The sequence below is a fragment of the Alosa sapidissima genome, chromosome 13, assembly GCF_018492685.1.
Source record: "Alosa sapidissima isolate fAloSap1 chromosome 13, fAloSap1.pri, whole genome shotgun sequence".
NCBI lineage: Eukaryota > Metazoa > Chordata > Actinopteri > Clupeiformes > Clupeidae > Alosa > Alosa sapidissima.
Window position 1 is genome coordinate 33,183,330 of NC_055969.1, and position 26,029 is coordinate 33,209,358.

At 42.3% G+C, this 26,029-nt stretch overlaps 1 protein-coding gene across 3 annotated transcripts; it reads left to right on the forward strand.

Moving 5' to 3' along the window:
• Positions 1-1,968: 1,968 nt before the first annotated feature.
• On the forward strand, positions 1,969-13,890 carry onecut2 (one cut homeobox 2). Of its 3 annotated transcripts, none has more exons than XM_042058601.1 (2): positions 1,969-3,331; positions 13,573-13,890. In XM_042058601.1, the coding sequence occupies exons 1-2, from the start codon at positions 2,215-2,217 to the stop codon at positions 13,887-13,889; spliced, it is 1,434 nt and encodes a 477-aa protein (XP_041914535.1). In that variant the 5' UTR covers positions 1,969-2,214; the 3' UTR covers position 13,890. The 3 variants fall into 3 exon arrangements, with proteins under 3 accessions (XP_041914535.1, XP_041914537.1, XP_041914536.1); XM_042058603.1 differs by having other exon boundaries at positions 1,970-3,341; positions 13,603-13,817; XM_042058602.1 differs by having other exon boundaries at positions 1,972-3,331; positions 13,603-13,890.
• The last annotated feature ends 12,139 nt before the right edge of the window (positions 13,891-26,029 follow it).

A 26,029-nucleotide genomic window follows, 5' to 3' on the forward strand; every position in this document is an offset into this window, starting at 1 on the left:
AAGCGGGAATCCGTACTCATCTGCCACTTTATCCTACATGTTTAACGCAATCGCGTTGTCTCATAAAATCAATATAAATAGCAGAGGTATTAAACGAATATATAATATATAATAGCAAGGCCTGTATAGCCTAGGCTACAAACTAAAATGGACAACCTAACCTAATATGATATTCAAATTTATATTTATAATATCTGATCTTTTTTTAAAAAAGGCCATAGTCTTAAATGTGGTAGGTGACAGTAGATACATAGCCTTCTGCATGTTCTGTGATTCAGAAATACTTTACAGTAAAGAAAAGTAGTATTGAATGCGTTTTATTTTTAAACTTGATAGACATCTTTATATGTCAAAAGTCGGGGAAATATGTTACTAGGAATAACCAGCCTATAAGTGTGTTGTATTTTCAGAACTCATCATAGCTTGTAGATGCAGAGAAAGGAAATGTGTGTTCACTGGACCTGCCCTGCACACACATCGATCTGTTGACATGAATAACTCCCATTTTCAGCCAAGAATATCTCTACAATTTAAGTGGCGACCTGGCGGGGTAGTGAGAACAAAAAAATCCGCCAATGATGGTGTCAGAGGTTTTTGTTTATCTGTCACATTATCTGCAACTACTATGCCATTCGTCTCTCCATACAAAGCCTTGCGGTCAGGTACAGTTCTATCTTCCCAATTTGTGAGCTGGTGGGTCGCCAGCTGAAAGTTTTGGAAGCGGTCCTCTGTGTGAGGGACCCCCTGCTCCGGCTCTGACAGCTGATCAAAAGAAAAATAGGTCAGTCTTTTCAGACTTGTGTCCCTCTGTCCTTAATTACCGTCTTTTTAAACAAAGGCAACATCTGCGCAACTTCCAAACTAAATAGCCACCCAAAGCAAGGCAGGACCACGCTATTGGGGAAATCTGTTACTTTTGAAACAGTTAATTCCCAAAGTGACTAACACTATTTATTTGTGTCCTGTGACGTGCGTTTAGGAAAATGGGCTAATGGAGGCTCACTGAAATATTTGATCAACCAAAAGGGAATGGACATAACAATATTACATAATGTATGTCAAATTAATTTACGTGTGACACATAAAACGTTGCTAAGTTTAAAAAAGTATATAAACTGAAAATTATCAACAATCAACGAGGTCTAAAAAAAAGGAGTGCCATGTATTATGGTGAGACACTGGCGTCTATTTCGAAATGTCTGTCTAGTAGTAGTATTTCAAATAGTTTTCCATCTCTCTCTCTCTCTCTCCCTCTCTCTGTGTAACAAGAAAAACAGTGCATAAAAAGGAGACGATCTTACGCACCACTGGGCCCACTCTACACTGTGAAGTTACAAAGTTCACACTGTGATGTGCTCTAAAACTAGTATGTTTACAGATTGACATACAAATCAGATAATATGAACTATTGCCTCAGCAATGTGTCATCGAGAAATAACGTTTGACTTTATACATGAGCAAAAGTAGAAATAAAAAAAATCTATAACTAATTATGAATTAACCTTATCACAACATTCTGTCTATGGAATTCACATAATTAGCATATCATTCATTACCGATTTCACATTGACACATTGGTCATGACATATTAATTGCATTGATAACAGCACATATTTTCTATTATGCTAAATTATCCCATTAATTATATCCTCTGAGCCCAGTGCCCTTCTAATTATTTAGGCCTATGGCCCTTGTGATGAACAGAGAATTAACTATTAAACAAGTTATTGTGGAAAACATTAAAATATTAGGCACTGTTCTGATGACAGGAGAGGAAAGGGTTAGTGGGAGTTGCGAAGACGTTCAGACTTTCCAGCGTCAGTATCCAGATGCAAAGGCTGCGTACAAATCTCAACCGCACTTGTAAACCTGGGGCTTCAGAATTGGCCCAAACCGATTGGTGGCTTCTGCAAAATGAGGCGGTCTTGTGAAGAAAATAGGAAATACAGTTGGACAAAGACTGCGCTCGTCAAACCATAGTCCACGCCCTTTTCAGTGGGGTAGGGTGAGCGTAGAGCTAGCCCATCCTGGACAGCTCCAGCTGCCCAAACAGTAGACATAGGAGGAGGAGAGGGCTCGGACATGGGGAGAATCAGCACTGGCCCGTCTGATAGAGATCGGTAATTTTTTAAATAAAAACCCGAGAGGCCTTAGAAAACAAACAAACGGAAAACCCATCCCTGGTACATAACATGAAATAGATCAATGGACTGAATGAAGACTGCCTACAACGCCTATCGATGCCTGGCCAAGGATCTGGATGCTTACGCCATGAACCCAGAGATGACAATGGACAGCATTGGCAATCTGCATGGTGGAATAAGCCATGAGCAGGATTTGATGAACAGTCATAGCCCCCACCACCATCACAATCGGAACACGGGGGCTTCCTTGCGGATACATCAGGATCTGGCTGCGGCATCGTCGCGGACCGCGATGGTGTCCAGCATGGCAACGATTCTGGACGGAGCCGGAGAGTACCGACCAGAATTGTCTCTCCCGCTCCATCACGCCATGAGTATGCCGTGCGACACATCCCCTCCCGGGATGGGGATGAGCGGCACCTACACCACGTTAACTCCACTGCAACCCTTACCGCCCATTTCTACAGTTTCGGACAAATTCCACCATCCGCACCACCACCATCATCATCACCACCAGCGGAGCGTAAGTGGGAGTTTTACGCTGATGCGGGACGATCGGGGTTTACCAGCAATGAACAACCTCTATAGCCCCTATCATAAGGACATGACCGGGATGGGTCAGAGTTTATCCCCCCTGGCCAGCAGTCCCCTCGGTAACGGTTTGGGCTCCATACACAACACCCAACAAAGCCTCCATAACTATGGCACACATGGGCATGACAAGATGCTTAGCTCCAACTTTGATGCCCACACTGCCATGCTGGCCAGAGGGGATCAACATCTCTCTCGAGGCCTCGGTGGCCCAACGGCAGGTATGATGCCACATTTGAACGGGATGCACCACACAGGGCATCCAGGCCACCCTCAATCCCACGGGCCTGTGTTGGCTTCTAACCGAGACAGACCGCCCTCCTCCTCTGGAACACAAGGTAGCAACTCGGGGCAGCTGGAAGAAATAAACACCAAAGAAGTTGCACAAAGGATCACAGCCGAACTGAAGCGATACAGCATCCCGCAGGCAATCTTCGCGCAGAGGGTGCTGTGTCGCTCGCAGGGCACTCTTTCCGACCTCTTAAGAAACCCCAAACCTTGGAGTAAACTTAAATCGGGAAGGGAAACCTTTCGGAGAATGTGGAAATGGCTGCAGGAACCCGAGTTTCAGAGGATGTCGGCCCTACGGCTTGCAGGTAAGACAAGGTATCTTCTTTAAAAACATTCCTCTTCCGCCGCTGACTACGCCGTGCTTATTCCCCTCATCACTAAAACAGAGTTCACGAAGCGAGTAGCCTACATTTCAGTGGAGAGAAATTTATTTTCACTTACAGTGTTTTTAGCTAATGGTCAATAATTGCGATCAATATTAATGACAGTTGAATTAATAATTTTCTCCCCTGAAAGAAGTGTTTGCTTAATAGATTGTAAATGTATCTCGCACATTTGGATAATAGTCTACCTTTTAAATGAATGCGTCAGAGAGCACTTTTTTAGTGACGAGGTTTAAATTGTTAACGAGGTTAAATTGTTAACACTATCCTGATGTGATGCTTATTCGTGTAGGCAATTTAACAAAGAGCTGCTGGAACAGTACTTATCCGTCTACATCATAGACTGTATAAAAAGGTCCACACATTTTCTGTCTACTTTCCCTCTGTTTTGCTGTGTCTGGCAGATTTCAGTAACTCAGGATGTTTTGCTAGTAGGCTATGTGTAGTCGAATGCATCCCAAACAAAACGCCCTTAGTTATATATATATAAAAAAGATATCACCTCTTTTTGAAAAGCATACTGAAATTCTGGTAGCCACTGTCTGTTTTTATCCTAACAGCGCTTGAGAGATTCTGTCTGTAAGATGAAATGCTACGTCTGTGCACCAGAAAGGTTAAGAAAATGAGAGTTAGAAAAGTGGGGAATAATGAAAGAGAGGGACGGTGATTGTAGAGAGGGATTATGTTGATGGGAAGGGTTATTATCCCGACAGAAGACCTACGATGTTGGAACCCTCGTATCTATAGGCTACTGTAAGGTTGTTGCCCCCTCTAGCGATCAAATTTATAACCATCAATACGCGCTTCTTTTGTTCTAGGAGAAAGGCCCCGATGCTAAATCTAGATTACTCTTTAATATTGATTGAACACAAATGTGTTGTTCCAAATTATTGGCAATCTAATCGTGTATGGTTGACATCAAATATACCAGAAACTATAAACAAGCCCATAAAACCCATAACAAGTACATAGTTGTTTCTCAAATGACTTAATGGCGAAATGTTTTGTAGAATGAACATTGTGTATTTTTTCTTCTTCAAAAATATGTGCCAAAAACTCTCAATATATGCCTTTGTAATTAAGCACTATACTACTCTGCAGTTTGCACGGTGTATAGAGTTATACTTCTATCATGTAGCTTACTCTATTGAGTGGCTTAACACTGTTGATTACCATAATAGGAGTTAGTTGCATGTATCATTCAAAATGGGTTTTTACGCATGTACGATCAGAATCACATGGCCGGTGAATGAGAGAGGAGCACGTTTGTTTATAAACTATTTCATATGCTCACAAACATTCTGAGTATAAACTTATTAACATTACATACAGAAATTCAAGACCACCACATTTCCCCAAAATTAGGACCTGTACAATGTGTGTAGGCTACTATTATGCAGTCAATATCTACCTTTCACCGTCCCTGCTACAAGAAGATTTTTTTCAAAGGGAGGGGAGGAGAGTGTTAAAAGATTTGAGCTGATTAAGTGCAAGTGAATTAAAAAGGTGAAATGGAACCAGCTAGAGAGTTTTTCTACCAGAAGAGCAATATTAGTTAAAGGTTTGGGAAAGCAGTCGCCTTGCGTTTCCGCGTAGGATCGGTAGCTTACAGATGGCGGTAAAGTCTGCGGCCGGAGCACTGGGGGAAGGTATTATGTGATCGGCGAGGCAAGGGAATTGAAAAGAAGAGCAGAAGCTGCAGAACCTCGATGAATTATTGATAGAAATCACGGCGTGACCCACAGCTCCTGCACAAAACGTCACCTTGTCTTGGGTTAACTAGGCAAAATGGAGAGCGAGTCGTCGGGCTTTTTTTAGTTTTTATAGCCGGTAAGATTTCTTGTAAGAGGAAACATTTCACCCCAGGAATTTAAAATAACCGCATTTGATGTTTTGTCATCTTTGCTCGCATATGTTTTTTTGTTTTTTTTCAAATTAGTAAACAATTCGACAGTTGTTTACATTGCTGACTACATGTTGAACTTAATATATTAATGTATGCGTTGCTGAGTAATGTAAACATCACCAATGTGTAGCCTATGCAATAGGCCAGTGACTGGAGTTATTGGGCAATTGGTTTGCTCTGCGTATTTCTTCAGATAAGGGTGCAGGTGTCTTGTCACCGCATGGTTTCACCAGAGAAAATGGCCCTGTCCTTGTGCTAATAATTTAGTCAAATCAAACGTGACATTCGACTTCGGCCCATTCCTCTCACACGACATGCAATCAGTCCGGACTGCCACCTCAGGGTGCCTCAAATCAAGGAGCGCTCTCATTTTCACCAAATCATTGTTATTCCTCTCACAGTGTGTAGGAACAACTTGACTAAATAAATGATGAAAATGGACAAGCGGCATTAAGAATCAGGGCTATTGAGAGAGAAAAAAACTCTGGGGTAAGACCATGGATCTCACTGCCCACAAACAAATGAAGTTAAATAAATACACACACGCGTCGAGTCTAATAAAAGTTTGGATTCATTGGCAACCCGTGTCTCTTGATAGCCTAATTCCTTCACCAATTTGTATAGAATACAAAGATGATAATCCTCTGTCAGATATCCTCATGCAGTCAATCTGAGATTCAGCAGAATTCAAACGACGTTCTAAATCAATAAAACTTATTAAATGAATTATAGAATTTCTAACTCGTTGTTAAAGTTTTAATCTTAAGTCTATATGTTTTTGCCATTGATAGCCTACTGTTTTTCATTTGCGACAAGAATGAATCAACATAGGCTAGTATTAGGGCCTATTTCGCTATTTCATGCGCTGTTGTCTACAATACAAACACCTCTGGTCAACACTTAAAAACATTAGTTTAGTTCAAAATGTAACACCCAAGGTAAAAACTGTTGTTAACCACCTCTTGATCACAAATGGTGTAGGCTACAATTTATTTCAGAGGATAAAATGTGCCGTTCCGTCTCTCATTCGTCTAGTTATGTCACTTTCAAAAACAAATATGTGAAGCTGTATGGCGATGGATCGATGGCGATAATCTCTTGAAGATTAAAAGAGCATTAATGCTGGCAACAATAACACAAACGTGTGGACCCAGCGCGCATTGATCTGGAACCCGATCTCGCCTGTTTCCAGTAAAGCTGACGGTGGAGATCTCTTCCCAGCACTGAGGCGACTCCAGCAAACCCGAGTCGGCCTGCCTGTCCCCACCTTCATACGCTTTACAGTGACGGATCGCTTTTAATCATTTGTGTGTGCAGATGGGAGCATACAGCACGTTCGCAATCTCCAGGAACTAAGCAGTAGCCTAATAGCGGAGGGAAAGTACCCAAGGAATAGATGTCGCGAATGACCTTCGTCTGGATTTAGACAGAGTTTATCCCCAAAGACACAGCATGGCTGTGCGTGAACAGCTACGCTTGTGGTGAATGACCGTGCTATCTCAGAAGGTCGTAGTTAGCCTTCCCTGCTGTCCTCTTCATTCCCAGAAAAGGAAAACGCAGAAGGGCAATGTGCATACCTTTCGTTACTCCTGAAAAGCCACATGGTTTCTGAATGGCATATGTGAAGCATAGCAACTAGAAAACCGTTATTGGGGACGAAATTCAGTCATTTCTGTAGAGCTCATATTCAGTTGAGCTCTCAAATGCTTTGTTGTCAAATCTATTTCCTGTACAGACTGCATTAGGCTAATGTAATATGTGACACCATGGCAGTGGCCTAGGAGTGGGAGAGTGATCATACTGAAAGTACACAGTCAGGAGCCTCTCAATTCTATTAAAACCACATTATAATCTCATAAACCAACAGCTCATTTGCACAAGGAGAAAGAATGCACTGCAGTTGGAAATGCTATAACATGACTGAATGCTGCAAGAAGCTCAAAAGATGAAAGCATTGGGATTACAGGGTGTAACTTGTGACTGATGGTATTTGCTATGTACAGGCATTATGATTTTGGCTATATTTTGACAGCATACTCAAACACCACACAATCGTATTGTGGTTGTTGCATTTTGGGTGACGATTGTCTCATATTATGACATTTATGCACTAAACATCTTACTTTATGTCAACATTAAAATAAAGGGTATTAGTTAAAACCCGAAAGCACCATTGTCAATTCCCACCAAATACAGTTAGACAAGCGTTTTGTGTGGTGTGCAGCCAGCGTGGCCTTGGGTAGAGGCCAGTGTTGTAGGCTGAGGGTCTGAAGAGCATAGTGTTGGCTCATGGCAGTGTGGTTATCAATAAACAGAGGCACATTCTGCCAAACACATGTTTATCAGCGGAGCTCAGCATGGGTGCTTTCATTTCCCACCGTGTGGAGATGAGAGAGACGGGCAGCAGACATGGATTCTCGGCCATATTCCCTTTATGTTCCTGGATAATTAGTCTTACGAAGCCTTTGTTTTCATTTGAGGTTAACTAAAGCTAGATGTTCAAAAAAATAATTGTGTGCCACCTTCTGGCAGGTGCAGGACAAATAAACTTAGTAAAGATAGAGGCATACATTGATATTCATGTTAACATTACATTCAGAAAAACACAGATAATCCTCTCCTGATTAAATAGGTTTGTGAAACTCCACCACTTCTACATGGTAACGTAGCTTCAGCTCTTGTCCAGACTCAGGCAGGAAAACAGATCCATGATTTAATCTTTTACTCCACATTTTTGACTAACTGTTACTGAGGCAATTTCCTCATCAGCAGAAAAAAACATCACTGAGTCAATGGATTCTCTGATTGGCCATATCGCGTGGCTGTTGATAAGTGTGTTTGGCAACAAAATCTTTGGACTCCCGATGTCATCATCGTTAGTGGTGTGGATATGCTCAACTGTGAATGTCCACAGCCATTCAGGGCCTCCTCCCCACCTCCCATCTGATTAAAGAGCCTTCCCTCTCTCTATGTGTGAGGCCAACGCACAGACTGCCTTTGTGCAGTCCTTGATAGAGATCAAGTGATGTCCGTTCTGCTGTCAAAGCAAACAGTGCACTTCGGATGGGTGGCTAAAAAAGCAAGCTGATACAGAGAGAGAGAGAGAGAGAGAGAGGGAGAGAGAGAGACCCAGCTCATGAGAGAGCGAGGCGTGATGAGCTCAGAATCTCATTTCTGTGTGAGAGCCTCACTTGCATACAGGAAGCACGCATTAAGGATGTCTGCACACACGCGCACACACACACACACACACACACACACACAGGGAATGACACAGCTAAGTGGCCACCACACAAACATAATGCATTTACCCAGATGCATTTATTCACACACTGCGCCATAATGAAGCACCACAGCTTTAGATGTCTTCAGCTCCCGGAAGCGGCAGAGCCTTTATGAGAGAGCGCTGTCCTAGATCAGATCGCTGCATTTTAAAGTCAGAAAGCAGGAGAGAGAGAAAGAGAGAGCGAGACAGAGATAGACTCAGACACATAAAGAGAGAGAGAGAGAGAGAGAGGCTGAGGTACCAAAGAGAAGGTGATTTACAGCAGACTGATGGACTGACCTGTGCTTTAGAGAAATGTCTGGACTGTTTCCACAAGGAATTTCTGTCGAACAAGAGGAATCATCATTGCAGCTCATGTTTTGCGGTGAAATATTGATCTCAAACCTCAATCACCCTACATCACAACTGTATCAGTTCCAACTTTCAAACCAGACTCCAAAACACACATTTGATGCCATAAATTAATTTACTAGCTCTGCTTTCATTCCTTCTTGGGTGAATTAGACCATCACATACAACTCACAAAGCATTTGACGTCTTTGTAGTATGGTTTTAAAGCATTTTGTATCAAAAGGGGAACGTGTATTCAGAAGGGTGGATTTTAGGCCAAAATATGTCTGTTGAAAACCGTAATAGTGAAAGCCACAGACAATGCACTCATGTGTGGAATTGATTTTTGCAGAGTGAGCTCTTTTTGAAAGGAGAATTCGTATTCAGCTTTAAAAAACTATTTTCCGACCATGGCCAAGCGAAACTCTCTCCGACTTCAAGGCAGAGGAATGTCAGAAATGTTCTCACCTGTTCCCTTCTATGGTCTGAGAGGCAGTCACGGATGACACATCATTATTTCCGAGGGGCCGGGTGGGATTGGGGCACGTGTGAGTAGCTTGTTTATGTGAATACATTAAAAAGCCGTATAGCAGCAGGCTAATCCTCCCCCAGCACTCCAGCCCCCCTCAGGGTCTCCTTCAGCAGGGCTTTTGTGTAATGGAGAGGGTCTGGCTCAGGGAGAGGAAGGGAGCGCGGTTCTCAGCACCTGTGACAGGGAAGATGCAGAGGAGAGGAGGAAGGGAAGCGTATGCTCCATGTAATTTTTAGCATTCCCAAGCAGCCAGTAATTATATGAATGAATTTCAAATATGAAGGAGCTGTATGTTCAATCAACATTTACTTTTTAATGTTGATGGTAATATGTATATTTCTAAAATTATAATAAGAGATATTATCATGCATATTTCATACTTATTTCAAAGTGTACATACATATGTGAAGCATTTGCAGACTGCTTAATATATTTTGTATTTGCCAATTATTGGCCACAGCAAGTGTTGTTGGTGAAATGTTGTTTGTTGTGTGTATCAGTGCAAAAGTAATAATCTCGTCAATGAAAGCCGTTGTTTGGGTTGGTACATAACAATGGCCAAATAAATAAATACACAAAAACAATATCATTCGAAATAGGCATTTAAGGCCAAACTTAATGAAGTCAGATATGAGCGAACTGACAGCTTTGCGGTCAGATGTGTTGCTCCACTGGATCCTACCAGGGGTGCACTTTCTGAGCTCCGTGTGGTTAGAGACGCACTGTGCATTGATTTACATTCGCCGGAGAAGAAAGATCAACCATGAGAGAGAGAGAGAGAGAGAGAGAAAGAGAGAGAGAGATCCATTTGATGAAAGGCCAGGGAAACCTCGCATATCAATCTTATTGATTTAACCTTACCCCTTTGGAAAACCCCAAAGTTGGCACCCCTTTCCCACAACCGAAATACTAAATCCCTTTGAATATTATAATGGTAATTTTTATCATACGGCAAACATTGCCATGAAGACTAAAGGTGATTCAGTCGCTGCTGTTGTGTGTCTATTGACAAAAGAGATGGCGCCTTCTGTTTCTTGTGCACTCTTTCTTTGTCTTTGGTCAATGGAAGACTGTTTTCCTTTTTTAGCGTCGGTAGAATATCTGGTAATGACAATTCCTTTCTTTATTGCACAACGCCACGAGAAGCTCTCTTTTCCGTAAACCAGCAAGGCATGGCATTCGTTTTCATTACTGTCTTTTAAAAGAATGATAAGGAAATAAAACATTTTTTATTTAAAGGTACAATTGTAAGAAACATAGACACACATAGCACTAGATACACTTGGATGCATTTGGAAAGCCATTCCATGGAATTATGACTTCATAGGGTTTAAAGTAGTTTTATGATACATCTTGCAATTATTTATTTTTGTATAGGCTATGTCTGGCTCATAGAGTGATAGTTGTTTTTTCCCTCGGCCAACACCATTAACGGTTCACGGTACAAACAGCCAACTTATCAGTTACGTTTTTGTCATTTTCCATAACAAGTAATGATGATTGTAAATTATGATGTAAATTATGATGATGTAAATGACCTTACAACCATTTAGTGTGGGCCTATTTCGACCATAGACTAGTGTAGCCTAGGCTACTCGTCCGTTTAGAATAGCCTAGGCCTACTCTTACTACTAACTCCAATTATTTTAAATCTGAACCATGTAGGCTAATTGCTTACAGGGACAGGACTATGTATAGTTGTTTGTGTCCGTCCCCTAATAATTTCAGTTTTGCTCTGAGAATGAGTTCGTTAGCCACCAAATTAAATAGGCTACACCTTGTACATGGGCTGTTATTTTACGAAGTTTTGTAATGATTAAACATTGCATAAATGGAATTATACGAGCGCAGGCATGTTTTCAGAGATGACCCGGTCTGAAAAAATCCCGCACAAAGTAGGCCTATGACAAATCTAACATCTATGTAAGGCATCAGTAGGCCTACTTTGTCTCCAAGGGATTTAGAGGCTGTCGGAATGGCGCTTAGTTCTTCTGTTACAACACAGGTCTATTAAACAGCAAATACTGCCACCTATTGGAAAACAACTGCAGTTATCTTGATTTACATAGTCCTTCAAAACATTCTGAAATACAGCGGAGGTATACGCCCACATAAACTAGCAAAACAATGTACTGTATTATTAAACGGTGTCTAATAACGATACGTGTGTTTCATACATATGCAGACTATTATGCTGTAGGCCTATACATATTGCAGTATAGACCTACACAGGCGGATACATTTTCGCGTTTAATTCTTTAAGCAATATAGTGTAGCTTAAGGACAATGACCCGTTTTTTTAATTCATGTAGGTCTATCTTAACCTGATGAAATTAAATGGTAGAAAACGAATAGCGATTGGTCCCCTTTGAAATGTCGTGGTTCAGCACCATGGATAGCAGAAATAAATCTGAGCTTGTTTTGTGTTTCGCTGGACATGAATTATGAATGTTGAGTGTTGAAGCACTGGTATTCATTGCATTCCATCAAAGATTTAGTTTGACTGCACTAGAAAAGCGCAAGAACACCCCAGGAGGGCGATCTAACTTGGCCTCTTCAAATTGCGCCATTTGATAGACAGTCTAGTATCAAACCACTCCAATAGTCCTTGTGCTTGGCTTGATATCGCTGATAACTGAAACAAACATCAAGACGGAGGCGACTCTTTCCGTGCACATAGAATTAATATGAAAATTGAAATTAAGTAGTGAAAATAATAGTGATTATAATGCCATCCTCGACCCAGTCGCAAGGACGCACAGACAGCAACACAAAGCTGCTGCAGAGAGTGTGCTTATTTACACCCGGCGGCGGACAGTTTCCTCTTACATAATAGTTTTGTACTCAATTGAGTACTTAACCTGATTTCAATCGATCTCGCGCGGTCTCAGTTGTGCATACTTAATTCAAAGAGGTAATCAAATCAAATTCTTAAGCCCGCTCCTATGCTGCGCATTCCGCTCCCTCTCTCTCTTCGCTCCCTCTCTCTCTCTCACACACACACACACACACACACACACACACACACACACACACACAGGGCACAAACTACGAATACATAAACAGGACGCAACTGTTTCTCTGTGTGGAACATAGAAGATGAAGAGGATCTTCGTGTCTGGTACATTTCAACACGCCTGGGTGCACAGTGCTATGCAAATTATATTAAATGATAATAAAATATAATATAAAGTATAGAAAGAATGTAAAGTTTAGGCTTTTTAACAGTCAGTAATACATACATTCGCCTGTGCATGATGACTAGCATGGCTTGCATGCTTGTTTGTTTTAGTGTGCTTGGACAAAGAGATTTCTTCTAAAGATTTACAGAGATTGTTGTTAACTGGCTGTGAGGTATCTAGATAGATAGATAGATAGATAGATAGATAGATAGATACTTTATTGATCCCCAAGGGGAAATTCAAGAAAGATCTGCTTTTGGTATTTGTGGATATGCCGGATGTTTGATAAATGACATGTATGAGATACATTAAATGGCCTTAAAAGAACAGCAAAAGCCCAGATTTTCCAAACATCCTGTGAGTACAAAGCAGAATCTGGAAAAATGAAAGTTAGTAGGCCTAATGCTTGACCAACTCAGCAAACTGACCCTGCCTTTAGGAAAAACATTATATCCTCAGAAACATCAATATTGAGACAGTGACCGTTAGAGAGCCAGAGCATATCTCAGAGTGATACAGGTGATCATCAAACCCAGCGGGAATACCCAGTGGGCTGCTTAGGTTTGCCATGATGTGTCACAGAGACATGGAGTGTAATATATTATTTACCTACTGCTTATGTTGCTGGGAATGTGGGTATTGGACATCCATCAACTCAATGAGTGGACACCATAGGATCCTAGCCTTATGTTACATTTGATAGCAAGTGATACTTTAGTCAATATCTTGTGATCAGTCATTTCTGTGTTTGATTGTGTGGTTTCACATCATAGCTGCCTCTGAACATGTTATTGTTATTTCTACTTTGTAAGTAGAGAAGGACTTACAAATCTGTGTCTTGACTGGCTAGTCATTACTTTGCTAAGTTCTTTACACTGTTGTGGTTTTCAACAATAATAACTCTTTTTTTCCTTGTTTCCCTTCCTGGTTGTCTTGTGAATCCTCCCAACCCCCCAGCATGCAAAAGAAAAGAGCAAGAGCCAAGCAAGGACAGGAGCAATACACCAAAGAAATCCCGCCTGGTTTTTACTGACCTCCAGCGCCGCACACTGCTGGCCATCTTCAAGGAGAACAAGCGTCCCTCCAAGGAGATGCAGCTGACCATCTCCCAGCAGCTGGGGCTGGAGCTCAGCACCGTCAGCAACTTCTTCATGAATGCCCGGAGGCGCAGCCTGGACAAATGGATGGACGAGGGGAGTCCAGGCGGCAACTCCTCAGCCTCCAGCACTTGTACCAAAGCGTGATGGGAGGGAGGGGGGGTGGGTGGTTGGGGGGGGGGGGGGGGGGGTCAGGGATGGGATGGGGGTGGTGCTGAGGAAGGGGGCAACGGGAGGAAGGGACGGGTGTGCGTGGGGGTGGGGTGGGGGTGGGGGTAACTGTCAGTATGCCAGGGATGGGTGGACCACTCAAAACCAACCTTTTTTTAAAGAAAAAAATCCTTTTGGAGAAGGAGAGGGGAAGGGACTGTCCACTGGCACGCTGTAGCAAAAAGCAAGCTGACTTGTAACCATGACAAAAGCACATCATCATCCACACATACATCCAGCCCAAACCATCCCATAATGCTCCACACTAGTGTTTTGGGAGAGGTATTCCCATTTCACTCTTAATCTATGTCATGCAAAGGATTGCATTAGAATATAAGTGCATTAGATTATAGATATGACCAAAATATTTCAAACATTTCTCAATATCTCAGCCTAATCCTGTTTACCAAAGGGCTGGTTGCCATCCATATTCATGTTGGGTTTTTTGGCCACAAAGCAGATTTACACAAAATGCATTTCAGTTGGCCACTTCATCTATCTGATGACTCTCCATTCATGTTTAGGTCTTATGATTATTTTACATCACCTCAGTTGATTATCTAAGGTACATTAATGTGACCTTCATAGACATCAACAAAGAGAATGTGGATTAGGGTCAAACATAGAGAAGGAACTACCTATACCTCTATACCATCAGATATTCATAAAGTACAATGTATTTACACATTGGATGCATAGCTATCATTCAGAGGATTTGATTACTTGCAGTACATCTGTAATTTGATCAGGCCACAAAGAACATGGCTCACAAAGGGTTAAATGGTAGCCCTTGATATATCAAGGTAATTCCAATTTCCCCAATGCCAGATTCTGGCAAGTTTGCAAGCACAAATTTGCCCCATTTTAAACTGTAATGCTGGTATGCATATACCTACTGACACAACTCGCAGACACAGACAGACTTGCGCACACAAAATTAGAACAGAATCTAGCGACTGCTATGACTGTTCTGTCCCACCAGACTTTAGTGGACGGCTTAGTTACATGAGCACAATCTTGAAGCACATTTCATTTGCAATAGACCTGGGGCTGCTCCATGCAGATCGTTCTTCACTCCTTAGATTACTCAGGACGCCAATTTTAAGAAGCAGTTGAAGAACACCCATCACAGCATCCTCCCCGCACATGCAGGAACACAGACACACACACACACACACACACACACACACTTGCAGACAGGACAAACAACAACAAACAATTGAACTTATACTCCCACACACAAATGCAGCCACACAAACGAAACAACTCGAAACAATCACAAACCAAATCATGTCATGTTTTACACTTGAACATCACACATTAGTTTTCGTTTGACACCCCATGACCACCGCAAAACCAAATGAGAGCCTGCTGAGATCGAACTGGTATGGCGAATCAGGGCCTTTATCATTGAAAAAGAGGACAATCTCAAAGACGATGCCTGCCAGCCTCATCTCCAGCAGGCTCACAGGATGATGGGGGCGCTGGGCGCCCAGTGGGCCTCGTTAGCGCAGACCTTCCTGGAGCCTATGAAACTAAAACAGGGCTGCGCCGGACCAGGGCTCTGGGCGTCCAGTCACTCCCACAAGCAAACCCCCGGTCTCATCGCTTTCTGTGTTGTTCAACGCTGGATGAGTTCACTACCGACCAAACTAAACTAGACCCCTCTCACTAATCAAATGTAAATATAGGAACTCCTGCCTGTCTATGCCGTTTGGGTTTTAACGAAATGCCATTGTTTCAAAGCCACGTTGCCATCTTTCCATCACCACCACACATACACACACAGACCACAGAGTGAAATCTGCGAGCCAGTGGGTCGTCCCTTCCCCAGAAACACAGGTTTTCATGATGTAGAAGCAAGCCAAAGGCTGGACGGATGATTGAAATGGACACTTGAGACTTTTTCTATTTATTGACAAATCGAAACCAAAGAAACTTTTTCTGCACCTAACTGTTCTACAACTTAAAAGAAACTGTTATAAAGAGGAAGAAACCTTATAACAGCGAGGATACCAAGGAAGAGGAGGGAGGTGAGGTCGCTGGGGGAGCCGAGGGGTAGCTTCGTCTCTGCCCGACGCGACAGGGACTTTGAAAGGCGGAAGCAGATTTGGGACTAAAAGGGTTAAACACGTGTGGAAGCGCTGTCCTCAGCGGCAGCTGCTTCCTAAGGCAGAAATAATGTGTCTCTCAAAAGTTGAAGATTGTCTTTAACGTGTGCCTATGCAGTTTTTTCACGAAAAAATGGAAAAGAACAACGAAAACCTCATCAGCTACAATACCAAAGATCCACAACTTATTCCTACAGCAGTTTTCCCCTCTCCTGTTACCCTTACCCTGTACTAAAGCCTGGAATACATTCAGAGAAGCATGCCACACACACACATGCGTATGCTGACCCTGGAAACGCACGTGTGTGGGTGGATGTGATGTGTGTGATTAATTGCGGAGTGTGCCTGCTCACAGACATGGGGTCCAGGGATTTGGTTCATCTCGTACACGCCACACAGACTACCTCGGTTCTCCACGCGCTCAGCACCGCAAATCTGGGCCTGACAAACTTGTCAGTTCAGCTTTTCATGCCGCGGGACACAGAGAGTGTGCTTCAGCAAAACCGCGTACCAAAGATAACTAAAGCACACTCCTGTGGAACCGGCAAACCCTCCCTGACTAGGAAACTGTACGTTAGCCCCCCACACGGTCATTCCTATAACAATGGTATGTGCTAAGAGATAGACTTATATCACATGTGTTCAGTATTTTTATACAGCATAGCTAGTTCAACATCACATTTACACACAGATAAGCAGACTCCCTGCTAATTCTGCACAGCAGTAGCAAACTACACTATTCAGGTTTCACATCAGAGGTAGAGGGCTTCTGAGTGTATTGAATGTTGAAACGAGGGTGATGAACAATACATTTTTGCCATTTATACTCTTAAAGTCTCTTAAACCAAAAAAAATTCCACAAATGCAAAGTTACTATGAAACCAAAGACGCAAACAGGTGAAAAGCAAACCAAAGAAACCCCTCCCCTGTTTTATGGAAGAGCAATATGGAATGCCATCCAGCCCTCTCTCCCTCTGTCCCCCATTAAGTTCACCCTGTGCAGAGGACTGAATCCCCTCCCTCATGTCTGTGTGTGGTCACTCCAGTGGGTCGCAAGGGTCAGGTGTTCAAAGGCACATCCATGACGTGTTCAATTTCTCTCAAGAACAAAAAAAAGACAAAGTAGTCCCCCACTCCCCCCAGTCACAGTACTGAAACAAAGCCAAAAATGGACAAAAACCCACAAGTTCTTCAGTTGAAGAGAAAGAAAACTGCTCAACTATCGGTCGAATAGCTTTATCCTATAGTTTTCACTCTTGATAGCTTTTAGTCCAAAGATCCTCCTTCACTTCAGACCCCTGAGGGTGAAGCAGGAGTCCCTCCCCCATTTGCTCACTGCAGTCTGGTCTTGAGGAACATGTGCCCACCATGGATATGAAATCAAACCAAAAAAAGAGGTTTTCATTGCTTGTCTTAGTACTTACTTTTTATTTTGCCAATGCCTTTGTACAATTGTCTTTCCTAGGTTTTGAATGCTATAATTTTATTTATGTAATTTATATTTGCTATGATTGAACATTAATTTAAATGACCAAAACTCCCCTGAAACCCTTTATCCCAATTAGCTTGCCAAAGTTTACATTTTTTGTCTTTCTTTAAGTGTTTGACACTGTCAGACTTATTTATTTATGACAAAATGTGCTAGTACACAAGCATAGCTTTTTTTAAACGTAATTATTTAATATTATTTAATTAGATGTAATTGTGAATGAATATTTATGGGTATTTAAGAATGTTAGTGCATCAAAGATGCAGTGCTTATGTCCCCTGCTGTTAATTTATTATTAGTTAGCTTTACTTTAAAAAGCAACAGAATGAGTATTTAATTTCCTTTAGACTTAATAAAAAGAGTGAATGTTCAAAATTTAGACGTGTCAGTAGAAAGCTGTAATTTACAAGTCACCAAATTACTGAGAATTTAGTTATGATCTTCCTTTGATTTTGTTTCTGTTAATTTGCTTCCGAATGAAAACAATCTCTTGTTGAAACTCTCTAAGAACACACTGCATCTGTGCTCTAGAGGTAATTTAGCTGTTATATTGAGAGACCTTTTTTTTGCATACTGTTTGTTGGCAGTTGACGGACAAGCAATGAATTTCAGACTGATGTTTGTGACACGGATCAGACAGGGCCACGCGTTGACTGAGATGGGTGCAAACACACCAAAGATAACTGCGATTGCTGAGAGGATGTTCATCGCTTCACTCGTAGAAGGATAACAGAGGAATCCCTTAAACACTAGCTGCTTCCAAGACTGACTTGTGTGTGTGTAAAAAAAAAACCTTTCTACTTCTATAGTGAGAACCAAAGAGGCTACCTCACTGACTTTTCCATTTGTAATTTTAATCGTGTTGATGAAACCAAAGATACCAAAGATTTTTTTTTTCTCTAGTACGGTCTGCGCTTGACCCATGCTTTCATTTATGATAAATGTCACCCTCTCCTTTTCTCTTCTGCTCCATCTTTTTCTGTCTCTGTCCAGTTCTGTAACACATCATCCCTCTCTCTTCCCACAAAGATACATGTGGCCAGGGAAGTGACCGGGGATTTTGTGATGTAAGCTCAAAGCCATGTCGTCCAGAACGTCCCTCACCACCCAAATGGAGCTGAGCAAGCAAGAATCAAACTCCTGACCCATAAAACAAACACTTCTGCACTGATGTACAGTAGAAGACTGCATGTCTCTCTCCCCCTGCTTTCACACATTCATGGAGCTATTTTAGTTGGATCAGAGTGAGTGGCACGCTTACAATCAGTTGTCACTCGCTACTGTGTTTAGAATTCAATTGATTGTCAAAAATTGTTTTTTTTATGTTGAAGTAAACAAATTGTAAACAACAAAAAAAAAGTGTTGATTTCAGGGTCCACACTAAGGAAGCCTTTGGAGGCATGATTCCCCTCTAGCTTAACTCAACAGATGAAAACTCATTTGTCTCTGCTTCAGTGCAAACCTGTGCAAACCAAACCAAAGAACCCCCCTCCCCTGTTTCACACCAAAGGCTGTGGTGAGGACCTCTCAGTTCTGGAGGACATGAGCTCCTGTTTGTGGTGATTTAGAACAACACAGCTCCTGTAATTCCACTAGCGTTCCTCTAACGGCTACTTCTGCTCCAGAATAGTAATCATTCCCTCCTGTTGAAACAAGTAGTACGTACTTTGACTAGGGGCTCTCACTAGCTGCTGAAGTAGTATGTCATGTGTAACAACATACACCATCATGTGCTGCCACAAGTGTTTCATGTACAATTTGGCATATATTAATGTAAAGCATCAGTATGCACTCTGAGGCTTCTTATGGAACATACATAACTGGGAACTTGACACGTGGTGCATGAGCTGAGATGACCTATTAAACCAAATTCTGTGCATTTCCCTCCTCTGACCGCATTACTTTCTTTGACAAAAAAGGAGCCCGCCTCACAAAAGATGTAGAGAGCGTTTTTCATAGCAAAGGATGAGATAACCACAGGACGAGTGCCTTGCTTGAACCAAAGTGAAGTCTAGACCTCTCTGTCATTTCTATTCCTGTGAATACCTCAGTGTTTGACAGGCCGGTGCACGCCTTTGCTAACGTGCTCTCGGTTTTGTGGTGCTTTGCAATGCAATCATGCAAAGAACAAAGAAACAAAAACAAAAGACTATACCAAAGGTTGTAACGTTAGTCTTATTCCCCCTCTCTGTCTTTCTCTATCTCTCTCCTCTCAACGGTTGCAAAGCTTTAAATAAGTGGGAAAAAAAGATACATTTGTGGCATGACATTAGCGCAGACCGTGCTTTACCTTACCAGATGTTCTCAGATATACCTCATAGATAATAGTGTTTAGGGTAATGTTAATATAGCGTATGTAATAAATTATTCACTTGCTCTTCTTTTGGTAACTGTGACTTTATGAGACAAACAATGGAAACTGCTTTATACATTTTAAGTTGTGATTTTTTGTAATAGTTGAAGAGGTGCGCTTACAAAAAAAAAAAAAAGAACAAAAAAATGCTTGTCTCCCCTTGCTAATGTGTCAAGTTTCTCATCTTTTGTGGTTTGAGGATTATGCTGTTTCCTCTTTTTCTTTTGCTTTCTGTCCTTACTTCATTTTATGGTTCTTTTTGTTTCAGTGGGACGGCTGACTATATGAAAACGCTTTGCTTGGTTGTTTTTTCTTCTGGTTTTGGTTTTTGGAATGGTTGCAGAGTAGGCCTCAAGTTCACTGCTTTCATATTGTGATGGAGGAAATCACAGTACTTATGTTACCACTTAGGCTTCATTCATTTTCCACACTTCCCCTCTTTCCTGTCTGTTTGGGGGGGAGGGGGTGGGGGGGGGGCTCTCCTGTTCTGTATTTAAGGTGTAGCATTACACTTAGCAGATGCCCATCAGTGCTGTAGCCCCAGCTTTATGCATGACTATATTTACGGTTAGCAAACAGTTGAAATGCATTGTGACTATTATGTTTCATCACCTCAGAGGACTCCATTCCTGCATGTTAGCCTGGACTTTCTGTTTTTATACAAGTGCAGCTCAGTTGTGTATATATTGACCCAAGCTACCTTCTAAAATCAGACACAGCGAGAAAAAACACAATGAAGGATGAGGTGGTTCCGTGGACAGGCCACAATAAAGGGTCTTTGTTAGATTGTGTCAAATTATGCATCTGATGGATATGGAGAAGTCTGTAAAATATATGTTTTATGTTGCGCAAAAAACATTCATCCCAAGCCACAACATTCATTGAGTTCTTTTTTTTATAAATTGGTTTGTTTCTTTTTTTATGAGAGTAGCTCATGTCCCCCCCCCCCCCCAAATTATTCCATTAAGCCTCAAACCCCCTGATGTCACAGGCTGTGCTGTGTCTGACAATCTCTTCGCGCACCATCACCACCGCCTCACTTTGTGTCAGTGCTAAGCTCACATCCTGTAGCTCATCATCAAGTGCCGAGAAATACCAAAGTTGAAGCCTCTCTGAAGTACACCATGAGAGATCCGCAAATAAGAGGGGCCACAAAATCCACTGCGTCTGCCCAAGGGGGATACACCTCACAGCAACTGTGCTGTAGTCCAAACCTTGGAGCGCCTTACAGTAAAACCATAGATCCAGTGTCAGTGTCACTGGCTGAATAGATATGGATCACTCATTCACATCTAAAGAGCAAGCTAGCCATTGAGAACCATATGTTATGAAGCAGCTCAACAAGCTAACCAACTGACACAGAGGGAGTCATACCCATTCTAAAGATGTAATTATTGGTGGGGCAACTTCAAATGTTATGAAGTGAAAAGTGATTTCAGTTGATTTTTTGGTTGTTTGTGCAAAAGCAAAAAAAATTGTACCAATGTTTTTTTTTAAAATTAATTTTCTCATAAGAACCCATGATTTTATTTCTTATAGTGCTAAAGTTTCTTTTTTTAAAAAACAGATGGTATTTTTGTTGCATTGACTGAAGTGTTGATGGGAATATTGGTGTTAAATTATAACATTATTCACTACCAATCCACCTATGCTCAAAGAGAGACAACTATTCAGAGTAAATGTTCTTCCACTTAATGTGTACCAAAATAAAGAAATCACCATGGTTGTATCCTTAACATTTTGTCCTCATGAATATAAAACTACTGTTTGGCTGAATTCCATACAAATTACAGAAAGTAATCAATACTGAATCAACAGGGCTACTCTGGTTTATCAATCTGAGGTTGATATTTACTAAAACACCCAGTGCAGACAAGATGGTAGTACCAGATTTATGAACTTTCATAAATCTGCTATAATCACGTCATATAAACGATATGTATTTTATCCAAGGTTAGTTTCCAGCTGTGAATTTACTTTTTACTTACTTAACCCCGATAACAAGTACGATTATCCACTCTGTCCTGGGAACATTTAATTAATTAGATGAACTCAAAAGGCTGGTGCCTTGAAAAACAAATTGAAATGTTAAAATTTATAAAACTGCAACTTCTAAAATTTGGACAGATGGGGTTTGAAGGCACATTCAGTAAACGCAGTGCTTCATATTATGGACCATGTTGGTGTAAACCATTGGTATTCCGAGTTTTCCAAGAGAAAGAACATGACATGTCTAGTCATCTACTTACATGGTGGATTTAAATCAAATAAAGGGTACACACATTGTTTATGCCCATACTATCTTTTAATGTACTCTGTGAACCATACTGGCATGTCCTAATGTACATGATTTACTCCTCTGGAGCCGTTTGAAGTTGGGTGATACAACTACTGGATTGTGTAACTGACATTCCCACAACCGGCTGTGTGACTGACCCCATTCGAATGCAAACATTTCCTGCCTGAGTATGTACACAACCAAGACAAATCTGACAGACAACATTTGATCTGTTTGCATGTCCTTAAGAGTGTTTCTACTTTCAGTTTGCAGTGCATATTGGGTTAGAATTCTACAAAAAAAGCTCTGTGTATGAACCCCTACATTCAAGGTAGGACACCTCTCATCTGTGCAATATTATTAGCTGTGTTTTAGAATAAAAAGGAAAAAAACAAAAAAAAAATCTTTGAAACGTTAACGGTAATGAGAAGTACAACTATCAGTGTCAGTGTTCCATGTTGAAATGACTGCATACATTGGAGCTTTCAATATTGTTCGCGTTGTTGATGTATTGGGCACTTTAAAACTGTGGCAGGACATCCCCCGGTCCTCTCCCCTGAGGATTCTGTTGTGTGTGTGTGTGTGTGTGTGTGTACTGTTTATATTTGCTGTTCCTTCATCAAGCTCTCCCATTGCACACATTAGTGTTTTCTGTCTTGGCCATGTTTTGATTTTGATTCGACCCTATCTGTACCTTTATTCTTTTGATTCCCACTATCATCAAATGGTAGTGCTGTATATTCTGCTATTAATATCAAATAAACAGCTTTGATTCATCACTTTGCATCAAGGTCTGATTAATGTCTTTCCTTTCATGAAATGGAATTAGAAGAATGGAAGAGTGATATGGCCAGACACCCTGAAACCTGAGGAATAGCATTTCTGATGAATGATCCACAAAGTCTGGACATATCTTGTTTCATAACATACCTTGTTTAATAATGTGCGGTCCAAATTTGTTTACTAAAAGGAAATTGCAATCGTGACGAGCAGAATTATGAAAGGCAAAAGCCAGAGGCCAACTGAGGTGTTCCCATGAACAATCAACACTGGTGACTTCAAATGCTCATGCCTAAGATGAGATGACTCCATGCTCATGCCTAAGAAACACAGCCTTGTAACAAAAAGGTTGACAACCCCAGATTGGGGGTTCCCTGACTGTGTGTGTGTGGCCTGGGGAGGAGTTCAGTGTCTTCTCACAACCCTCTTCCCAACACCCCCCCCCCCCCCTTCAGCAGGTCACTCCCCTCCCCCTCCGCCCCTCTCCAGCAGACAGGTGAAAGCAGCAACCTTTTCAGGCTCCTTAAGTGGCTTACTGTCGCCTGATTCCTGTCAAACTCCACTCCTGCTCTCCTCCCTCGGCAGAGCCATGAGCTCCTTCCCTGGGCCCCGTTGCCAAGGACACCGGCATGCATTAGTGGCCTTATCCGATGCCATTTGGCTTTCCATTACCTGATAGGAAGATGGCAGATCAGAGATAGGACGTGACATTCAGAAATATGTCTTTGTCACAAGTTGCACACTCACCTCAGTCAAACCCTGGCTGCCAATCAAAGCAGGGCTTTGTGGCTTCCTTTGACAGGACCAAACGCTTTAAGACTTTTTCCTGAAAGGGCACGCACACCTGAAAAAGCGCATCCAACCTCGAGTAGGTTAGGGTGTTAGGGTGAGCGAAGGCCATTTCTGAAAAAAAGTTTTCTGATAAAATGCAGCAAATTGAGGAAAAGCACAGGATTATACAGCATACTGGCTTAAGGACTGCAGCCACCTGCCCTTCTACTTTAATACAAACTCCAGTGCAGAAGACCCTGACTTCTGAATGTTTTAAAATTAAGTAGCCCTTGCAGTAGAGTGATTTGAAAGCTTCTCAAATAACATAACCCTTTCTTCATGCAATGTAATAAGTTGGAATGCCAACAGTAGAAAAGAACAATTTTTAAAATAAATTTATTTCTGTCAGCACTGACATGCATGTCAACTATGTACATCATTAACATTCAGTGTAAGCACACAAACCACAACCTTGCCTCATATTCAGTGTTGGATTCTTTTAATGCACTTCAAATCTACTGTAAACAAGACCAGTAGAGTCTTCATAAAGAAGCGTTAGCATTGGCAGACAAACAGTTGATATATTAAAAGGCATTGATTGACTGTTTCCGGCCCTAGAGTTGCCTTTGCATGGCTTAAACAGAAGCCCAGGTGGACTGCTGGACCCTGTTAAAACACGAGTGTTACGGAAGCTTATGTATTCCCTTTTTGTCTTTATTTTGTTCCAGTGTTAGCACAGGTTGAACAGATTGCTATTCCAACAGTCAATATGAAAGTGAGGCGTGGGGTGGGGGGGAGGACACGTCACCGAATGAAGAGGAGTGCTACGGCTATGACTTGGCTGCCACTTCATTCTCCAATTCAGTCATTTCAAATGCATGCTCTTCCTGAATGTACCGTTCCGGGAGAGTTCATTTCAGTGTGTACACTACACTATAATACAACATCAATCAACCACACGAAGATGACAATCATCAGATTTACATAGTGCCCTGCTTACAAGAAGCTGCCGCAGGCTGAGAGGAAAACAAACAGATCGCCCCTCAATCATTTCAGCGCCACCAAAAATGCACAGCCTGGCTTTTCTGCTGCGGACTGCAGTGTTGCAGTTCCTGCTCTTCTTGCCCTTCATCTCTCACTCCCTCCCTCCATTTCTCTCGCTCTCTCCATTTTCCTGTCTGCCCCAAACCTCTCTCTCTGGTCAAACCTAGCTTCCCCCCTCTGATGGAATGCTTTATCTTTCTTTCTCTGCTCTTTCTGTGGAGCTCTCTGTGGCCTCTGGTACCCCTCCCCCCGCCCCCCCCCCCTTCCCCTATCCTTCCGTCTCCCCTCCTCCACTCGCCCAGCACGCCTTCTTTCTCTCTCACGGTGGAGAAATCAATCGCTCGGCTCTCAATTAGAGGTCACACTGCTCCGTGGAGCAAGCGTCCCCAGCTTTTCAATTACCAGGAGACCCTCACTAGACCCCAGAGCCAGATCCCTCTCTCCCTTTCCCTCACTCATTCATTCTTCCCAGCACAGCCAGCAACCAACGTACACCCCCACACACACACACACCAAGTACACACACGCACACGCACGCTCAGAGCTCAAAGGGGTTATTGGGTCCAGGACAACCAATTTCTCTCAGCTTAATCAACAGAGCCCTGGTGACCATGGGAAGCCGCCAAGGGGGGGGGGATGAGAAGAGAGGAGGAGAGGAGGAGAAGAGAGGAGGAGAGGATGAGAAGAGAGGAGGAGAGGATGAGAGGATGAGAAGAGAGGAGGAGAAGAGAGGAGGAGAAGAGAGGAGGAGAGGATGAGAAGAGAGGAGGAGAGGAGAGGAGGAGAGGAGAGGAGGAGAGGAGAGGATGAGAAGAGAGGAGGAGAGGATGAGAAGAGAGGATGAGAAGAGAGGATGAGAAGAGAGGAGGAGAAGAGAGGAGGAGAAGAGAGGAGGAGAAGAGGAGAGGATGAGAAGAGAGGAGGAGAGGATGAGAAGAGAGGAGGGGGGGGATGAGAAGAGAGGAGGAGAGGATGAGAGGATGAGAAGAGAGGATGAGAGGATGAGAAGAGAGGAGGAGAAGAGGAGAGGATGAGAAGAGAGGAGGAGAGGATGAGAAGAGAGGAGGGGGGGATGAGAAGAGAGGAGGAGAGGATGAGAGGATGAGAAGAGAGGATGAGAGGATGAGAAGAGAGGAGGAGAAGAGAGGAGAGGATGAGAAGAGAGGAGAGGATGAGAAGAGAGGAGAGGATGAGAAGAGAGGAGGAGAAGAAAGAAGAAAAGAAAGAGGGCGACGAAGGACGATGATGACG